Genomic DNA, 19,133 nt, shown 5'->3' with positions numbered 1-19,133 from the left:
CCACGTGAGATATATCGTGTTGGAAACAATTTATTGAGAGGTTTCTCAAGGTGCTCTACAACTTTGCGTATCACATTTGGGGTCTGTAGCCAACACTTAAAAATTCATTATGAAACACAACTACAATCTGTTAGTTAAGGGTAAAATAAACAATAGCCTGAGTAACTCTAGGCCAGTGCCAACATTATGCATTAGGTTCAACTCGCGTCCAGAGTGCCTTTCATTTTTAAAACTTTGCCTCAAGTTATGTGCACAACTCCTTCCTGCTGCTGCCGGCAAGCGGCGACACAAGTCTGTGCCAGGGCAGGCTTTTCAGACGCCATTTTTTCCCATAAGCGAAAACAGTTTCTCATTTTTTTGTCTTAAGAAAACAGGCGACTAATCGCGCCAAATGTTATACCAGAGTCCTTCCATGTTTTTTCTGGTCACGAAACTGCCGCCTCAGTTTCATATAGCGCCAGCGCCCGCCGCTAGAGGCGCAACCGTGCATGAGAGGGCATGCGAACGCCGCTACCGCTGTGGTTGTGTGTGGAGCAGCCTCGGTATTCTAGCTTTCTCAACTTCCTCAACGATCGCTTTACTCTCACGTAACTATTTTTAACATTGAATATAATTAAATTACTGCCTGAGCGTGTCTTCTGCGATGATATGAGCGCACGGGACGAAAAAAAAAAAAAGCCGCTCATAACATGGAGCTTGCGGCGGTCTCAGACCGAAAAAAAAAAGATCTGGAATTTTAAGAGCCAGAACCGCGATACGATTATGAGGCACGCCGTAGTGGGGGACTCGGGATTAGTTTTGATCACCTGGGATCCTTTAAAATGCACCTAAATTTAAATAAACGGGTGTTTTGCATTTCGCCCCCGTCGAAATGCGTCCGCTGTACACGGCCGGGCGGTCTCGGTCCGGATTGCTTCGTAATCACCGTTCGCCTCAACGCTTCGGTGGGCTCCGCTTTTTAATACTGGCCTTAAATTAAACACCGCGCATTCGCAACAAAACGCCAGTGGTCCCACCAGATGAGTAAGCGCCAATTCTCCGTTGCGCATAGCGCCAGATTGTTCGCCGAGCACAGCTGTTCAGTTTCTGTTAAACTGTGGCAGAGAAGGACTCTGTGGGCAGAATCTTATAACGAGATCAAAAGAATGAAATTGCTATTGCAAAGGGCTGCTACCGTAGAATACTTAATGACAAAGAAAAGGGAACTGAGCTGCTCCATGCGCTTAAGATTTCTTGCGAAGCGATGCCATTTCTGAATAAGATTTAGGTAGAATTAATGCAAGACGAACTTCGCTGCTAAATGTCTTCGGTGCGGCTTTTAACAACGGATTAAGGCGAACCTGAAGTGTTAGGACCTGCACAGTTGAAACTAGCTGTAATTAGGCAATTGCCTTAGCAAGCAGTCGTTTAGAAGCGTCAGTAAGCTCAGCACTTATTCACGCTGCTCAACGAACACAAGTAGCCACATCACAAATACAGCAATTTTTTTAAATGGCTTGTTAGAGATACCACCTTTCTACTTCTTCAGCTGTTACTTAAACATGCAAACAAAACTTGCTCAGCAAATCACAATACAAATGTAGCTAACAGTGTGCTAATAACCTTCTTACTCATAGCAGCTTATAGACTTAAAAGTACATGCAATTGAAGAATCGTAGCCCACCAATAGCCAAGACTAAAGGACAATGGAAAATAAAACAATGCATATTATTCTGTTTTAACACTTGCATTTAAAGGAATTCTAATGCTATACCTTTCATAGATGGTCGGGGTAAGGGCGCTATTGCTGTGAACTACTCTATCCTGGTATAACACAAATTGAGGTTGCAACAAAGCATAAAGCAAATGTGTTTTGTCATCAATGCCCTGATCAGATCTCACAACACCCTTATTCTCCTTCATCATCAGCATCGCAATTTTTTGTAAGTGGTCACCTTTACACGATAATCGTGATACCTACTGCGTCCCTTTAACTGGTACCACTTCAACTGGTTGGTTTCCTACCACCCCCTGCTGGACATGAAGCTCGCCCCTTTGCTGTGACGATGTCCGAGGCGTCAAAGTGTTTCGCGCACACACGTGTATACTTCGATTCGAAATTAAAACCGCCACTTCCCTGCCGCGGTATGGCCCGCTTCCATTTCTCGCGCTGATCCTTGTTATTTGGTAAACAGAACAACGACACGTTTTCAGTCGTGCCCTTGTTGCCGGAACGGCACCCAGGCACGCAACACGTGTTCGGCATCGTTGTCCCACCCCACCACTTCAACCAAACAGCCCAACACTCGAAAAATAGCACAGCACACGCACAGAACGCACCCGATCAGTCAGCTCGCCTCGCACTGCGCACGCATTTCGGTACGCGAACGATGCCCTCTGTGGCACAGTGGCGCCGCGTCGCGGCACCTTTGGGCAGTATATGAACCTCTCCCATAGAGTGACGGCGGAGTTTCGTGACCAGAAAAACATGGAAGGACTCTGGTTATACTAACTGAAGCAGACAACAAAATGCGATCGTTCTGCAAAATTTGAGCAAGAATAGTGCAGCGCTGAATGCCAAATCCTTTATTTTTTTATATATATTCAGGACCCTGCAATCAGAAAAAGAACATCACGGTGACTACACTGGAGTGTTCATATAATTGCTATTGCAATAACACGCACGCACACACACGCGCACATCACGGTGACCAGTGGTCAAAGGAAAATCCAGTAGCACATCGGTCAACGTTTTTAAAAAGGCGGCACTAGAGTTAGATTAGGGGGACGCAAGCCGCTTGCGTCCCCTAATCTAAACCTCTCTTATCTCCGGGATCGGCCACGAGAGTGGCTAGCAGCTTGCCAGATACGGAAGTGGTGGTAACTCGCTAAATATTTCGTGTTTAGAAAAAAGAGAGGGGGCTTACTAAATCGCAAAAAACACGGCAGCTCGTTTGCTTGGTGATCGGCTGCGCGTGCCTGTGCACCGAGCCGTTGAGCGTGGGCGTTTTTTTTTTTTATTTAAAAGGGGAGCGAGAGAGAGAAAAACCACTCGCCAACGGCGGCGACTCCGACGCGCTTTCAGCAACTCCTAGAAAGAGAAGCTGCGCGAGGTGAGCATAAACACAAGCGCGCAAACGGGGGGAAAAAAAAAATGCTATGGCGACTACGCCTTATGGAATGCGGCTCCCGCTGGCGCAGCGGCGGTGTTCGCGTCAGCGCGCGCTTCTTTCTGCGCGTTGCGGGAGCACGTACACAGCGCTGAGGGCCTAGAAGAACGAACGAAACAAAAGAAAATAGTAATGATAAATACAGCCGGCAGTACTTATCGGGGATCGGCACGAGAGCTCTGGCAGGCTGCGATAAAGGCCTCCACCGCTATTCCCTCTATCCTATTCTCCCTTTCCTCCACCCCTGGGGCTGTTCGTTTGCAGGGCGTACAAACAAACGCCCCACCAAGGCGCCCGCCGCATCTCTTCCCCCTGCTCCCAACTCTTCGGTGCAGTAGCTGCGACCATCATATTATGTATGGCCCAGGAACCTAGAGGCTGACAGACCAGCAAGCCACTATCACAAGAGTGCAAGTGCTGCTTAGTTGGATGTCCCATTCTTCTTTGGAGGTATGGAAGCAGCAGCAGGGACAGCAAGAAAACAAGGGACGCCGTAATTAGAAGCAGAAGTTACAGACTCATTGCCACTGCTGTAGTTGCTGCACCACCCATTCCCCCCTCCCCCATTTTGTCGAAAATGCTCTCTAACTAAGAATACAACTTGGTGAAATGCTGGGGCAAGGTCGATGTTGCAACATTCCTTTAGCATGAAGCAAACACAAAGTGCTGGTGCTTTGTTTGCTTTCTTGTTCACTATCCATTTTCTGGTGCTGTTATGCTCTAAGGATGTCATCCAACTCGGCAAATCGCTCTCCTGTAATACATACAGTTAAGCATAATGCAAAGCAACACTGGCAAATTCATATCTTTGCTAGTACTTGTAGGACCACTAACCAGAGAGCAAGAGTAGGCCACTGATGGCTAGCAATTCGGCTTTTGGATTTGGGCTGCCATGACTATCGACAGCTGCCTGCCATTCAAAATGGTCCTCTTGATTGATAGAGCAGCTTTTTTTTTTTCCTTCACAATGTTGTTTGTCCTTCTGCTTCCGAACACACAGTTGCAGGAGGGAATCCTAGCTGCAGTGACCGCATTCTGACAGTTGTAATGCGAGGACACTCATTCCATTTGGTCAGAATCGCCTATAGCCTTCTACTGTGGTGTACTGGGTTCGATTCCCAGCCACAGCAGCTGCATTCGAATGTGCGCGAAATGCAGAAATGCTTGTGTACCACCAATTAGTCTCACATTAACCACTTATCTGCTGATGACAAGATAACTCACCATCACAACAAGTGTCCTATGGTGCCGATGACGAGTTCACTCATCAAGAAATTTTGGCAATTTTTGGACATGTGTATGTCTTCCATTTCTTGTAATTTTGACAAGAAAGTAATACGTAAGGACCTTTGCCAGTTCCTTTTGCACTTCTAAAAGTTTTCTCAGAATTTGTCACTGCAGTTAAGGGGTTAAAGAACTTGAGGTGATCAAAAGCGATCTAGAACTCTCCACTATGGCATCCTTTGTAGCCCACTGTGAAGCTTTGGGATGTTAAACCCCTTGATTTAAACTTCAACAGTTATTACAAATGCCACGTTGCAATTGTGTGCTTGCTGTGCAGTGAGATCATCAACAGCAGCGGGTGAACTACCTGGGCTCGCAAAAGGTTGAAGAACAACCGGCTCCCAGGATGTTCGCCAAGAAGAAGAAGAAGCCGATAATCTCGGCACCAAGTAACTTCGAACATCGTGTGCACACTGGTTTTGACCGGCGGGAGGGCCGCTTCGTTGGACTGCCACCACAGTGGGCTAGCCTCATTGGCGCAGGCCAAGACCGGCCCAAGCCAATCATCGACCCTTCAAACATAACCCCTACCGAAATACTGGACATGAAGCTGCATGTGAGTCATACCTGTTTCTGCATGCTCCAGAAGGTAGGGCCTTTTTAAACCTTCTTGAAAGGGCTCTAAAGGTTGGTCAAATATATCAGCAATTGTTTTATAAGGCAAGAACAACCTGTTGCACTTTCTCTTTATTTGACAGCTTTTCCTGTTGCATAAGACAGGTGGGGCATCTTGTATATATGTAGGTGTGTGTGTGTGTTGTGAGCATTATAAATAACTCTTCTTTATCTGTACATATTATTACCATTGGGTTCATTCTCTTGTTCTCTTTGGAAGATTCTGTAATAAAACTGCTGCCTATAAATGGTGGAATCGTGAGGTGGTTCCCATAAGGCAGAGCTGGTGCTGTAGTGATGTCCAGTAGTGATGTATAGGTGTGGACCTCAGATCCACAGGTGGTAGATGGCTAAGGCATGCACAGGTCGAATAGTCCAATGGGTATCTTGTATGTAGTCCCTTCTTAAGAGAGAGGCATTGAGTGGATGTCTTGCAAAAGCAAGTATGTGTTGGGCTGTTCAGGAGGCCTTAAAGTGGCCCTGAACCATTTTCTATTGTAGCCCAGAAATGCATTGGAAGTTTAAATAGGTTATTTCAAAAATACTTTGCTGCAAAAAGTACATCAATGCATTCAGAAGAAGTGGAGTTATTGGAAATCAAAGGGCCACATATGATCCCGTTTGCTGTGCTCCTGTTCCTCCTTCAATGCCTTGCACTGTGAAGGCTACGGCAGAGTGGGACATGCTTACAATGCTTCGCCTACTGAACGTCATCATGGCTCGCAGTTCAAATTTTATTTTGAATGTTCAAGTAAACGTCACTACTTCAGATTTTGTTGCCTACGACACACCAAACGTAACAGAATAAAGGGGCTTTAGCCAAATGTAGCCAAACACGGTGGTCCAAACGCGGCTGCAGTTCACTCAGCCATCCTGCTACGGTACCTGGTGGCGACTGTGTACCCCGCGCCGACCGTATGCTACGTAGCAGGCTGCATCTACATGCAACTGTAGTGCGTATGCGTAGCTTTTGCTCTGTGCAGGACAGGGCTTGAGTGCGTGCTTGCACTTATATGCTCCAGTCTGGCTGTACCACATGGTGTGGACCAGCTTCCTGCACCAGCTTGGCTGATGGATAGTAGCCACATCCAACTTGCATATTTTGAAGCACTACCAATAACTCAAAACAAAGTAAAGTCTGCCACGGCATAACCAGGAGCAGATAGGAGTGAGCTTGCCCTGGCCATCATGCGTCTGGTCTGACCTAAGCTTCGCGTGGTTCGAGGCCAATTGAGTGCTCAAAACTAGTTGAAATAAGCAGCAGAAGCTTGATGTGGGCGAGTTGGTTATGCATACTTGATGAAAAAAAGCGCTATGAAGACCCTTCAGTTGCCCTTCAGTGACGCTTACCGAAAAAGAGATAGCTTTTCTGAAGAGATAGGGAGGTCGTGATGTCACGATGGGCCATTCTTGGTTGCATCTATTTAAAGTTCTGTTTCTTCAAAAAACATTTAGTTGGAAGTAGCGCCTTGTCTGTCGTACATGTTGTTCTTTCGTCCTCGTCTTCGTAGCGCTCTTTTTTTCATCAAGTAGTTGGAATAAGCGAGACCTGACAGCTACAACACTAAGAAGGGTGGCCAATGTTTCCTTGCTATGTGGGCGGCTGTGGCCGAGCATGAGCGGACGGTAGTTGGCTTCTTACAGAAGCGCGTAACTTTTATTGAAATTTGAAAGCAGATTTTCACATACTTGAGCCTGTTTATTAAATGGCATCAATATATATACACAGTAACAGTAGTAGGAAGCGCACTGATGCAAACACCCTTCTTGATCTATGTCGGCTATTGGGGAATAGCAGCCACATGTGGGAATCTGCTATATTACAAAATAAAGTGTCCTGAAGAAAAGTGGTAAGCAGGCTTCTGTTTGAGAAAAAGGTGACTTTGCACTCCGCTTGCGTGCTCTACGTTGCACTGCGTAGGACTGCAAAATTTGGCTGTGATGTTCACAACAGCGTATGCCACGGACTGTGTTCTTTCACCAAGCCCAAGCGATGGTTCAGGACCCCTTTAAGTTGTGAGACTATGTCTGTCCATGCAGACTATCGTGAGAGGTGGCACTCCCGGCAGCACAAGTCCCATTGGCAGAGGTCCATCGCGCCCAGGCGGGCCCGTTTCGGTGACACGTTCCAACTCTCTCCGTAAGGAGAGCCCCCCCATGATCCATCGAGACATGAGTCGGCTTCCACCACCTGTTCCTGAACACGACACATTCCCAGAAAGCAGCCCAGCATCTCAGGGCTACACACTGCCTCCATATGCACACTACCAGGGGCAGCAGCCACTTCGGGGCCAGCACCCACAGGTGAGACTTTGCTGTCCTTTCCGTCTCTCTCTTTCTCCTGCACCTTTTAGCCCTCTCTAGTCATTATTATAATCCAATTTATGCCCTTTGAAGGACAAGAGCTAGTTACTCCCAGCAGTCTTCGTTTACTCGTTTTGCGTCAGCCATTTATATCCTGCAAGTTTCCTCGTCTCATCATACCAGGCATAACTGCAAGACGGCCTAGTTGGAATTGATTCATCATGAAACTTTGTGCTACACAATCATCATACCAACTAATTATGTTCCACACTCGACTGCATTCCTTCCCCCTAGGCACCCATCCTGTTATTCTAACAGACTATTGGTTATCTGCTGCACGCATTATATAACCTGCCAAATTCCTCTTAACCTTAATTATAGAACCACCCATGTCCACCCATAATTGCCCTTTTAATTCATACTACCACCTCCCTGTCTCCAAACATCACAGCTATCATTTTACCATGCATGGCGTATTTCACTTTTTGTCCATGGCTGCTTTATGCCTAATTATTGCTGTGAGCACTTGACATGAGATGTGCTTGCTGTATCTCAAATTTCTTGTACGTTGTTGCCAATACTACAGCGAAGAGATGTCATTAGATTGCGTATGCCATGCAAATAGTGCCTTTCAATCTCGAATCAGTGCGAGCAACAGTGCTTACTCTAGAATATACAGTGACATGTGTGTAAGTACCGGACAGACATGACTAGCATGGTCAAGTACAACGACCTCTAAGTGTGCTCACCACTAGCATTGTCATTAGGAGTTACTTTGCTTCCTTGGTGCAAGCTTGTCTATTAAAGAGTATGATTACTTATTAACTTCTCTGCGAGTGATATTGCTTTTTCACTGTCACTAAGCGATGACAATTTTTTGTTTTGTTCATTACACCTTACAATTGCTCCCCATTATTATAGGTGAGATCTTATGTTAAGCAGCTGTCGATGTGTACAGGTCACTGTCCTCTCATTGCAAATTATTTGCTATTGCCACACAGACTCAGCATCCGATAGGAGGGGGTCGTGTACCACCCGACCACCTCCAGGGCCACCCTAATGCATATGCCCCGGGCTACATGCACCCGCAGCAGGGTCATACACAGGATCACCCTCAGCAGGACACACAAAGCCAGGGCATGCACAGGCCGGGTGACTCGCAGGAGGCTCCCGATAGCCCATCGTTACCAACCCATGCCCAGGGCTACCCTTCACAGGTGAGCTGTACGTTTGTCTTGGCAAAAATCAGCGCCGATGGTAATGATCAGGTGCCATCCGTGCAGTTTTATTGTCAGGTTTGGTGCGTCATTTGCGACCTGTCAAAGATTCTGAAATCTAGGGAGTCGCAACAAGTTTGCATGGTGTTTGCACGCGGTGTGTGTGATCTTACATTGTGCTGACATTGGGGAGTTCTCGCAAGTCCACTACCGCGGCAGCAGGAGCAGGCCCGTCTGTGGCATGCTTGGTGCTCCTTTTGCACCAGAAATGAAGTGAAACGCTCGCTTGGGCAGAATCAAGCACAAGGGGCTCCGCGGTGCACACAACATACAGCATTGCGCAGATCTCCATATCGAATTATATAGAATACAGTTAAATCTTGATATAACGAACTTCAATATAACGAAATTCTCTATATAATGAAGTAATTTACTTTTTGTAACCTCTTTCCCATAGAACACCATGTATTTCGAAAACCTCAATATAACGAAGTGTGTTTGTATGTGCGTTTAATATAACTAAATTTCACTGCCACCGCAAAAGGACTGCCGAGACAATTGACAGCTTTAGTTGGGGGCCGCAACCACCCACGTACATGGCACGTGAGGTCGTACGCATGTAGTGAAGCAGGTGTGCACAAAACGGAAATAGTTGACTGGACGCACAAGTTGAGAAGGGGATTGCTGACTTGCACATGCAGGAGCCGGTAGTGTGCTACTCAGCACTGCCATAAGCCAGCTTCTGAATCTGTGTAGCCAATATCAGCCACCATGAAGTCAAACCACAAGTTGGAGTCATATCTTCGGCAAAAGCCATATCGAAAAATGTGATCTCATGGACACAGGCGAACATCCCTCAAAACGCACAGAGCCCCCATTGTACGCTACACAGCTTTTGAAAAGCTGTGGGCGCACACAAGAGGCCGTGCATGCTCCTGCGTAGTGCGCTTTGTCGCCTCCGCAGGTCTCCTGCTTATGCAGAGCTCAAGTGGATGCCCAACTAAAACTAGTAATAAATTGAAACTTTCGCGGACGTAGATAGTCAGATGATTGAATTACGAGCGGCTGCTTGCAGACACACCTCTCAAATCATGCTCCGCGCAACAAAAGCGACCGCCCAGGTGAGCCGCATCATGTTCCTTATAAAGTCCAAGTGCAATAAGATCCTATCGCGCCTCGCACGCTGTGTGGTTTAGGTGGGAGTGAAAGTGTGCGAGGGCAAGACAAGAAAGATGGTGGCTTCACGAGTGCTGCCTTCCCGTGCAAGCAAAGGGAAAGAGGGGGAAGGAGCAAGATGGCGGTAGTGTGATCAAGCGTACGCGAGGGGGCAGGGTGGGGATGGGGGAGTTTAGTGAAATGCCTATGTGCTGATATTAAGGGTTTTGGGAATGATGAAAAAATTATCCGATTAGGTGACATGAATGCCCACATACGGGATCTAGAGATGGCTATACCAACAACAACGGGAAGTCAATGCTATATCTTTGTGAGCAACATAATCTCATTATTGTGAATACAGGGCCTAAATGTGATGGGCAGACTGCATGGGAAGTGGGAAACCGGTAATCATCTATTGATTACAGTCTCATGGCAGAAGGAATTCATGATAAGTTCAGAGAAGTGGTCATTGACGAGGAGGCTTACAGCAGCATAGTTAGTGACCATAAACACATCATCTTGAACATGAGATATGCAATTGGGAAAAAGAGCAAAGAGTGCAAAATGGCCTGTCCAAATTTGAACACTGAACAAACAACAAATATAGTCACAAGAGTCGAGGAAAAACTTCGCAAATGGCCAAGCAACTACTGGGAATATAGTCAGCTTCTAAGTGTAATAACAACAGAAGTAAGGAAAGAGAAGCAACATGTTCATTGGAACGGAAAAAAGAAACCTAAAAGCTGGTGGAACAGGGAAATATGAGAAGCGATCGCTGCAAACGACAGGAAGCATCCCAAGAGCACAGGCAGGCAAAAAAAAAGCGCAGTTGCCACAGGATGAAGTAGTCAGAAAATGGGAAATAAACCGGGAGAAAAAAATCTATGGTTCAAATAGCGGTGCAAGCAAAAATAAAAGGTGAAAGTGAACGTTGGTTGTCAGAAATATGTGAGAAAAAGAAGGCCGCACCCAGGATATTTTGGAACCACAAAAAATTATTAGGCAGAAAGTCGGCAACAATACAGCAACATATCCTAGACGAAGATGAAAACAAACTGAAAGGGGACGTGGCATTAAATTGCATCCGAAAAAGTAGCAGCCGAATCTTTCCGAGGCAGTGACAAGGTTGTATTTGAAGAAACAAAGAGCATGAAAGAGAACCAGATGGAAAAGGAGTTGGTGCTGACAAATTTCAACTGGAAGAAAGCCGAAGAGAAAATTGCTAAGCACACAGCCACAGCGGTCGACGAGGTTCCTGCTAGGCTGATTAATGAACTAGGACCAAAAGGTGAGGAAGCTTTGTTGAAAGCAGTAGAAAAAGTATAAAAGATAGATGAATACCAGACAGTTAGCGACAAGGTAGAATAAATGTAATTTATAAAGGTAAGGAGAAGAAAGATAGAATTCACTTGTATAGACCATTGACCATTATATTGGTAATATACAGGTTAGCAATGCAGGCAATTAAGTTAAAGCTTCAAGCATGGGCAGAGGATACGTTAATGGCATTTTGGGAGAACTGCAGAATGGCTTCAGAATAAGTAGGCATTTAGGTGATAACTTATTTGTCCTTACTCAGTGTATTGAAATACAGTGAAAGCTCGTTAATTCGAACTTCAATAATTCGAATTTATGGATAATTCGAACTGTACGATTTGGTCCGGCCTAGCTCCACAGAAGTCTGTGTATAAAAAAGTCCGTTAATTCGAACGCGAGAAGGTTCCCTCACGGATAATTCGAACTACGCTCACCTGGCACACGGCCAGAGAAAAGCGCCTACTGCCTACACACAAGGCTGCATTGCCTCCGAAACGGAGAGAACGGCGAGAGAAGGCAAAATGGGAAAAAAATCTAACCGACGCGGAGTCAGCCAGAAGGCAGTGGCGGCTGCCGCCTCTCCGTTCTACGTAACCTCCAAGACTTCTTGCCCGTTGCGAGTCTCGGAGGCTTTGCAAATCTTGTACAGCTGCTAATGTTGTGCAGAGATGGCACGGCAAGCGCCAAAACACAGCGAATCAAGTACGTCGCAGCTGCGCTTGCAATCAAGAACCAACGAATCAGGGCCTTCGCCACCTTCACATGTTCAGCGTCTTTGTCTCGGCAGTCTTCATCGGTTGTGCACCTCTGTTTTCAGCTTAGGAGGTATCGGCCATCGCGAATCATTGTGATAGTGTTAAGCCTCGGCTAACGTTCGTTTTGGTGGACATCGGTGGTGTGGCACAGTCGGACCCAGAGCTTCGACTTGAAGATGGCGTGTGCCCGCGGCACACGCCATCACTTTCTGACACGCCAAATTTCTGACATGCCCTACTGCTTCCAAATCGCAGTGTACTGTTGCTCTACTTCACTTTCGTTAGTTCGAACTTTCGTTAATTCGAACTGAAGCGGCTTCCCCTTGCGGTTCGAATTAACGAGCTTTTACTGTATCAAGTGTTGAAAGGAGTCCGTTATAAGTGGCCTTTTTAGACCTTACAGAAGCATATGACAATGTAGACTGCAACATTTTGTGGGATATTCTGGAAAGGGAAGGCTTAGGCGATGATATCTACAACTTTTGAGAGAGATTTACCTAGAAAATACTGTTTGCGTTGAATGGGAAGGAATGAGGAGCAAGGAGAAAGTTGATATCAACAAGGGACTGTGGCAGGGGTGCCATTTATCCCCGCTGCTGTTTATGATGTACATGGTGAGGATGGAGAGGGTGCTAGAAGGAAGTAATGTCAGGTTCAATCTCTCATACAAACAGGCGGGTACAGTAATAGAGCAGCAGCGCCAGGTTTATTTTATGCGGACGACATTGTGTTGCTAGCTAACAAGCAGAGTGATTTGCAACTCCTGGCTAATATCTGTGGGCAGGAAGGCAACAATTTAGGTTTGAAATTTAGCGTTAGGAACTCAGGTGTAATGGTATTCAATGAAAACAGCAAACAGACAGTGACAATGCAGGGCCAGGAAATACCTCGGATAAGAGAATATAAATGCCTTGGTATATGGATAAATGAAGGCGATATATGGAAACACAGGAAAAAGCAATAACAGTAAAGGGGAAGAGAAATGCAGCCATAATGAAGCACAGAGCGCTATGGGGATACAATAGGTACGAGGTGCTCCGGGGTATGTGGAAAGGTGTGATGGTTCAGGACTTACTTTTGGAAATACGGTTGTTTGCTTGAAATCAGGAGTACAATCAGGACTCGATGGGAACCAAAGGTCAGTGGGACGCCTCGCATTGGCCGCTCACGGGAAGACTACAAATGAAGCTGTGCAGGGTGATATGGGCTGGACTAGTTTTGAAGTGAGGGAAGCTCGCAGTAAAATTGAGTATGAAGAACGGCTGAGGAATATGGAAGAAAGTAAATGGGCTGGGAGAGTGTTCAGTTATCTGTACAGGAAAAACATTGAATCACAGTGGAGGAAAAGAACTAGGAAGCTTACCAGCAAGTACGCGGTTTGTAGGGCGAGCAACACAGCAACGAAGAATGTCAAGCGGAAAGTCAGAGAGGCTGAAATAATCTTATGGGTGGTGGCAATGGAAACGAAACCTGCCATAAGTAACTACTTAAGGGAGGAAGAAGGGATCAAAACTAACCTTTTTGTTTCTTGACAGAAAGGGCTGAAATTTGGCACACACACTGCACATTGCGATAAAGAGACAAATCTAAACTTTCATAAAGATATCTTCATTAGTTTTTGTTTTATAAGAATTTATATGTTCCTTGCTTGTGGAAAGCCTGGCACAATAATGAAACACGATAGGGAGTTGGGAGTACTTTGCATGTTTGCCCAAATGTCTAATCTACACCAAGACAGTGTTCGATTTTTCTTTAGTGCACTACTTTTTTGCTCAACATAACATGCACATGACTATGCTTCACTGCGTGGAGCCATGTAGTTATTGTGAAATTATTAAATAATGGAAAGATAAAGAAACATTTCAAGACTGTCTTTAAGTACAGCACAGCTTATAGATCACAGCAAAGCAAACTGGACCGAAATCGTTCCAGCCATTGTTGTGCTATGCTTTCCACGAACAAGGTGATTGACAAAAAAAAAAAAAAGATGCAATTGAGAAAACTGGTTGCAAGGTTTTAAAAGCACTGCAAATTTATTAAAAAGCACCACGGCTGTAATATTTTGAATCATTGCTGTCAGGCATCGTCTTACACCTTTGCCTCTTTGTTTGGTGGGCTTTGGATGCCTTCTTCAGGCGTTGTTTATCCTTTTCTTGAGCCCTCTGGACGGCAAGGGCACCAGGATGTACACCAAAGGCAGCACGCATTTCCGAGTAAGCTCGTTGGCTCCCTGAATTATATCTCACGACTGCCTCGTTTGCTGCTGTCTCTACCGCAAAATGTGAGGCATGCTCGTCCTTTGACAATGTTGATCAAATAACTGAGTGCAAGCTTTCAGCTGCATTCTGGGTCCTTCCACCCTTGCAATGCTCCAGCAAGTGGACTTCTGAAAGATGTTGATACAAAGGCAGCATGGCTTGGGCAACTCTGCTCATAAGCTATTAGTATTTGTGAGCAGGCAGTGCTTCTTTGTGTGCTTCTGCTGCTCTCTGCTCACACCAGCTGAAAGGGCCAGGGGGCACAGCTCATGGTGGGGGTCACTGTCAGTACATGCAACGTGATAATACATGGCGATGACAGCTTTCTGCATTGCAGCAACGTCGTTAGTGTTCTTGCTGATAGCCAGGCTATAGTAGTTGGTGAGCTTTTTTATCAACTGTTGTGTGAGCCCACCTTTGGCACTTATAGATTCGTCGGACGATCCCATTGCTGTTACCAGTTGTAGGAGTTGTCGGACGATCTGAGGAACTTGGGGTGACAGGACTAGGCGAGCAGGATTTATTTACATTATTTACATTTGAACATGGGAAACATTTACAGTCTAGCGTGACTCCCAAATATAGCCCGCAAGACGACGAATACAGCAAACGAGCACACAGCTCACGAGTACATTTCAAGCACAGAGCACGACGACGAGCACACCCTAGCAGCCGACAACAGCCGCTTGTAACCACTCCGTTCGACGTCATCGTTTGACGTCACCGTAGAAAGTTCTCGTGGTCGCCTTTGTGAGAAGAGGGTAGGGGTTTTACACACACACATGCTGCACAGGTTTCGGTGCTCTCCCGAGGGCAGACAACCTTTGCAGCGCAGTCGTTGTGGTATCCATTGTCTGGCGTCCCCGTAGTCAAGTGGTCACACCCGAACCCAGCCGGCGTCTCTAAATTCCAGAGCGGATCTCGCACAGCGCCCTATGCTGCTGCACATTGTCTCGTGTCTCGAAAAGCGCATGGGGAGGTTCTGCCAATTACCTCCCCTCGAGAACTCCCCTGAGCTGACCCCTCGCCGCGTGGCTGCCGGTTATCCGCAGTTCTCTGAAGTGCACCATCACCCCGTTTGGATCGAAACACGTGCAGCGGGCGTAAGTAACTTGCACTTTTCCACCTTGGCAGGCCATTCCTAACAGCACCCAGTGGTTCTTCTTTCTTGGCCTTGCTCACAGTGGAGCAATGGCCAGTGGCCATTCTTTTTTTCACATGGTTTATGCAGTCTTCTCTTGTGACTGCTATAAACCCGTATGGCTGCTCGTCTCGTAACACCTGGGAAACACGGCTGTCTCCATCGGAGATGACTGCAGTATGTCACAGGTCGTTCTTAGCCAAGGAATGGCCAAAAAGCTGCAATGCGTCCTCCACTTCCATTCGCCCAGAGCCAACTGGTTCTGTTATGCATCCAACCCCAATGTGGGAGCCATGACCGCAAATGAGCCAAGTGCCATCATAAACAATAATCACATTTTTAGTGAAGCCAACCTCCATCTCGCTGTACACCTTCTTCAGAGCAGCTGCAGCATCCATAAAAATGTTGCTGGCAGCCTCCTCTGCAGCAAGCTTGAACAGCCCCTTCAAGTGGACCTGGAATGTTTTGTGGTGTAAACCACGATAGGACACATTCATTGTGGCTCAGAAATCGTTCAGAGCTGTCTGCCCTTTCCCTATTGCTTGAACAGCTTGCATTGAGCAAATGTCCACATCAAACACCCTTGCACTTTCCTTCCTTTGAGAGGACCACTGGGACTCAATAGGGCCACTAGTGCATGACAGCATCATTTTCACTGCCAGACCGAGCCTAGTATCACAGTGTACACCCACAGAACACTGTTGGCATCTTGGGCACAGAGTTTTAGCGATCAAAGAGTTCATCGCGGTAACCTGCACAATAATGAACTCACTGTCACAAGGAGCCGAAATTTGTTCTTGGCCTTGCTGGTCCATCAAACTGAACTTCCGCTCAGTTGCGGACACTGCGTGAAGGGAGTCACGAACGTTGCATGCCTGCGCTTCTGCCGTCACCGCTGACACGAAACGCAGCTTGAGGTGCATCTGAATCGTGTGACATTCGGGCGACGATTCCTCTGGTGAACCTTGAGTCACCATACTGTAGCTCGTCGATGGTTGGAGCTCACTCGCAGGCTTTGTCCCTGTCACACGATGCCTCGAAAACAGGGTGCACCGTCTCTGCCGGCGATGGTGTCCTTCGACCCACATCACCTCCTACGACACGATCTCAGTTGCTGACTCTGGCGGCTGTACCCACAGGTGTGAGAGTCTCCGTTGGCATGCTCCCGGTGGCGTGGTTATCAGTGTCGATGGCACAGGGCGATTGTCGGCGTCACTGCTGGAATCGCATGGTGCAAGATGACGCGGCATGTTATCCGCATGTTCAATTGGGTGCTCCGCTTCTCCTGCTTGCCGCAGTCTTTTTCTCGCATAGGAGGCTTGTGCTTCCGTTTTCCGAAGGTGTGTTTCGTCCAAAATTTCTTTTCAAATGAGCGACGATCCATCACCGACCTGGGAGCTTTCAGAAATCCAAATTCTGCGAGTGTCAAATCAAGAATGACACCGGCGTGGTTTGCAAAGCAGACAACTATGGTCCGCTGCGGTTGCCAGCTTGCCCACTACCGCAGCAGCAACCAATGGTGAGACGCCTTTCAGCACGGCAACCAATCGGAGGCCCGCTTTTATTGCAGGGCCCGTTGTGACCACCTCTAGCAGACCCGTGCTTCTTTTGTGTTTGTTACAAGATGGCAACTACCGAAGAATTCAGAAACGGAATGGCAGAACTTCGAGCTTTTGAACGATACCAAGATGGCAGCAGCGTTTAGTGGCGGGAAAGGCAAGTTAGGGCTCTGCGAACTGCTATGATTTTACGCGATTTAAAATTGTTTTCTTGCCCTGCGCACTAATAAACTCATTTTTTCGGGCACCTTTAGTGTGTTTTCAGTCGAACCATTTTGATACAACATAGATTAGGTGTTGCGGATACCGAAATGCGTCGTTGCCAAAAATCGATTTTTTTTTTTTCTTCGATTTTCGCGATCTGATTCCTGCGTCCCCCCTTTAAGAGGAATAAAGGAAATCAGGAAAGAAACAATTAGTGATAACTCAAATTGAAGCTCATTACTTTTCGAAGTGAGATCAGAAGACCACGCACCTATAAAGCGAGATATAAGAAGGAAGAAGAAGCATGTGCTTGCTGCGGTAAAGCTAGGGAAACGATGGAGCATTTTTTATGAGAATGTCCAGCGGTCGATTTAGGCACCATTGGCATGCTTGAAGCCCTTGGGTTCAGCGAGAGCAGGGGGGAAAGTAAACATGTCTGCAGTAGAGAGATCAGTAAGAGGCACTTGAAAGATAGGTGGAAGAAAAGTAGGGAAACGACAAACGGACGCATACAAAAACAGTTCACAATAGGGGTTCAGAAACTTCGATTATGGGAATTCATCGTAGGTTTTTTTTTTCCTTTTCTTTTTTTTTCTTTTTTAATATAGGTAGGACATTAGGCAATAAAATAACAAAATCTTTGGGGGGCAACGCACCACCCCGTTCCAAAGGGGACGCTCATAACACCCATCCATCCATCCAGTTAGGGATAAGCTTGCGCATGTCTCGATTTCTGGCGTGCATCTTGGCTGTGGCTGCGCATGGTTGTTAGCACAGCTGAGTGCACATAAAACCGCGCACCCTGCTTTAAGCTCAGACCACACGTACGCTTGTGGACGCGCGCAAGCTCGCGTCTACAGGGCTTGCTCCTGCCGCGCCTCGCGGAGAATGGTGGTTTGCATCCACAAAGATGTGCTTCCATGCGCATAACAGCATGCATTCACCGGGCTCACTCATAGACGCCACTTCGTACTTTGTTATTGACAGTGTTTCAAAATGCTTCTATATCTATAAACATAATTGTTATATTTTTAGAGCTGTTATATCAGCACAATAAGGATAGATTAAGCACTTTCTTGCATGATATAAATCTGCTTCACTGAGAGTTGAGTTAACTGCACCGTAGCTGTGCAGCCAGGCGTGCCGATGCGAGGCAGCCCGAGTGTGCGATAAGAGAACAGCTGTTTACGGAGACTGCGCTGCGTTTTGACACGTACAAACCCTGCCGTACTGCCTGCGCATGTGTGGTTGCGCGCACGCAAGCTTGTACGCCTCCGCAAGCGTACGTGTGGTGTGCACTGTAGAGGTAATCTGCTTCATGTGCAAAGAGTGGGCATGCCGAGGCAGCGTGTCATCATGTAAGTGGTCTTCCGGTGAACTTAGTATGGGAGATAGCCTAATCTCGAGTTGTGGCGGCCTATTTGAGCGAAAGGCAGATGAAGCATTCGCTCTCCGCCGCCGGCGCTTTTCATAGTAGCGTCATCCCAGTGCAGGCAACGCTATCAGCCGCAGGGGTAGAGTGCACGAGAAAGCGTGGCTGGCTTCGTTTTATTCATAACGCCGATGTGAAGATATCGTTGACGTGGCATGAAACTGTATCATTCATTGGGAACTCCCAAATTCATCAGAATGAATTGTTTTCTCATTAAAGTTTGCTTTTTTCAATGGCCTTATAATTCGAAAAATTCTGCGGCCCCTTTGCTTGTAAGAAAAATCGATTGGCTACTGCACTTATTTGCATAATATGTCGAATTTTGATACAACGGAATTTTATTAAAACGAAGCAAATTACCGATTTTACAGACTTCGTTATATTGAGGTTTAACTATATTTGAAAATTTGAATATTAGATATTTGATTTGCAAATCGAATTATTCAAACAATAAATGTTTGATTCAGCGATATTCAAGATACACACACCCCTATTTTTAAGTTTTCGAGAATTTTTAAATATTGCCTGTTGTACTTGTACTTGAGCAGTATTATTCAGAAAAGTGGACACATGCACCAGAAATCAAAACAGATATCTTACTAATTAAGAAAATTCACTAATTCTCAGCTCAGTTACTTACTTTACGTCACATATAGCACTTCATGAATTATAGCCAGTGAGTTTGCAAGGCGTATTCACCTAGAGTGAATTTCCGGAATCACACAGGTTTGGAGATATGC

At 46.3% G+C, this 19,133-nt stretch overlaps 1 protein-coding gene across 1 annotated transcript in view; it reads left to right on the top strand.

Annotated features, from left to right (window-relative positions):
* The window catches only part of mbt (serine/threonine-protein kinase PAK mbt), a 97,890-nt gene that overhangs the window by 25,619 nt on the left and 53,138 nt on the right, over positions 1 to 19,133 (top strand). The window contains exons 2-4 of the mRNA XM_065455036.1: positions 4,711 to 4,989; positions 7,089 to 7,352; positions 8,354 to 8,569. Coding sequence (XP_065311108.1) covers positions 4,780 to 4,989; positions 7,089 to 7,352; positions 8,354 to 8,569 — 690 coding nt within the window. The 5' untranslated portion in view covers positions 4,711 to 4,779. The remainder of the gene's footprint in view (positions 1 to 4,710; positions 4,990 to 7,088; positions 7,353 to 8,353; positions 8,570 to 19,133) is intronic.

This window comes from Dermacentor albipictus, chromosome 7 (genome assembly GCF_038994185.2).
Source record: "Dermacentor albipictus isolate Rhodes 1998 colony chromosome 7, USDA_Dalb.pri_finalv2, whole genome shotgun sequence".
Classification (NCBI taxonomy): domain Eukaryota; kingdom Metazoa; phylum Arthropoda; class Arachnida; order Ixodida; family Ixodidae; genus Dermacentor; species Dermacentor albipictus.
The sequence above is the reverse complement of the archived record's forward strand: the minus strand, read 5'-3'. Positions and strand labels throughout refer to the sequence as shown.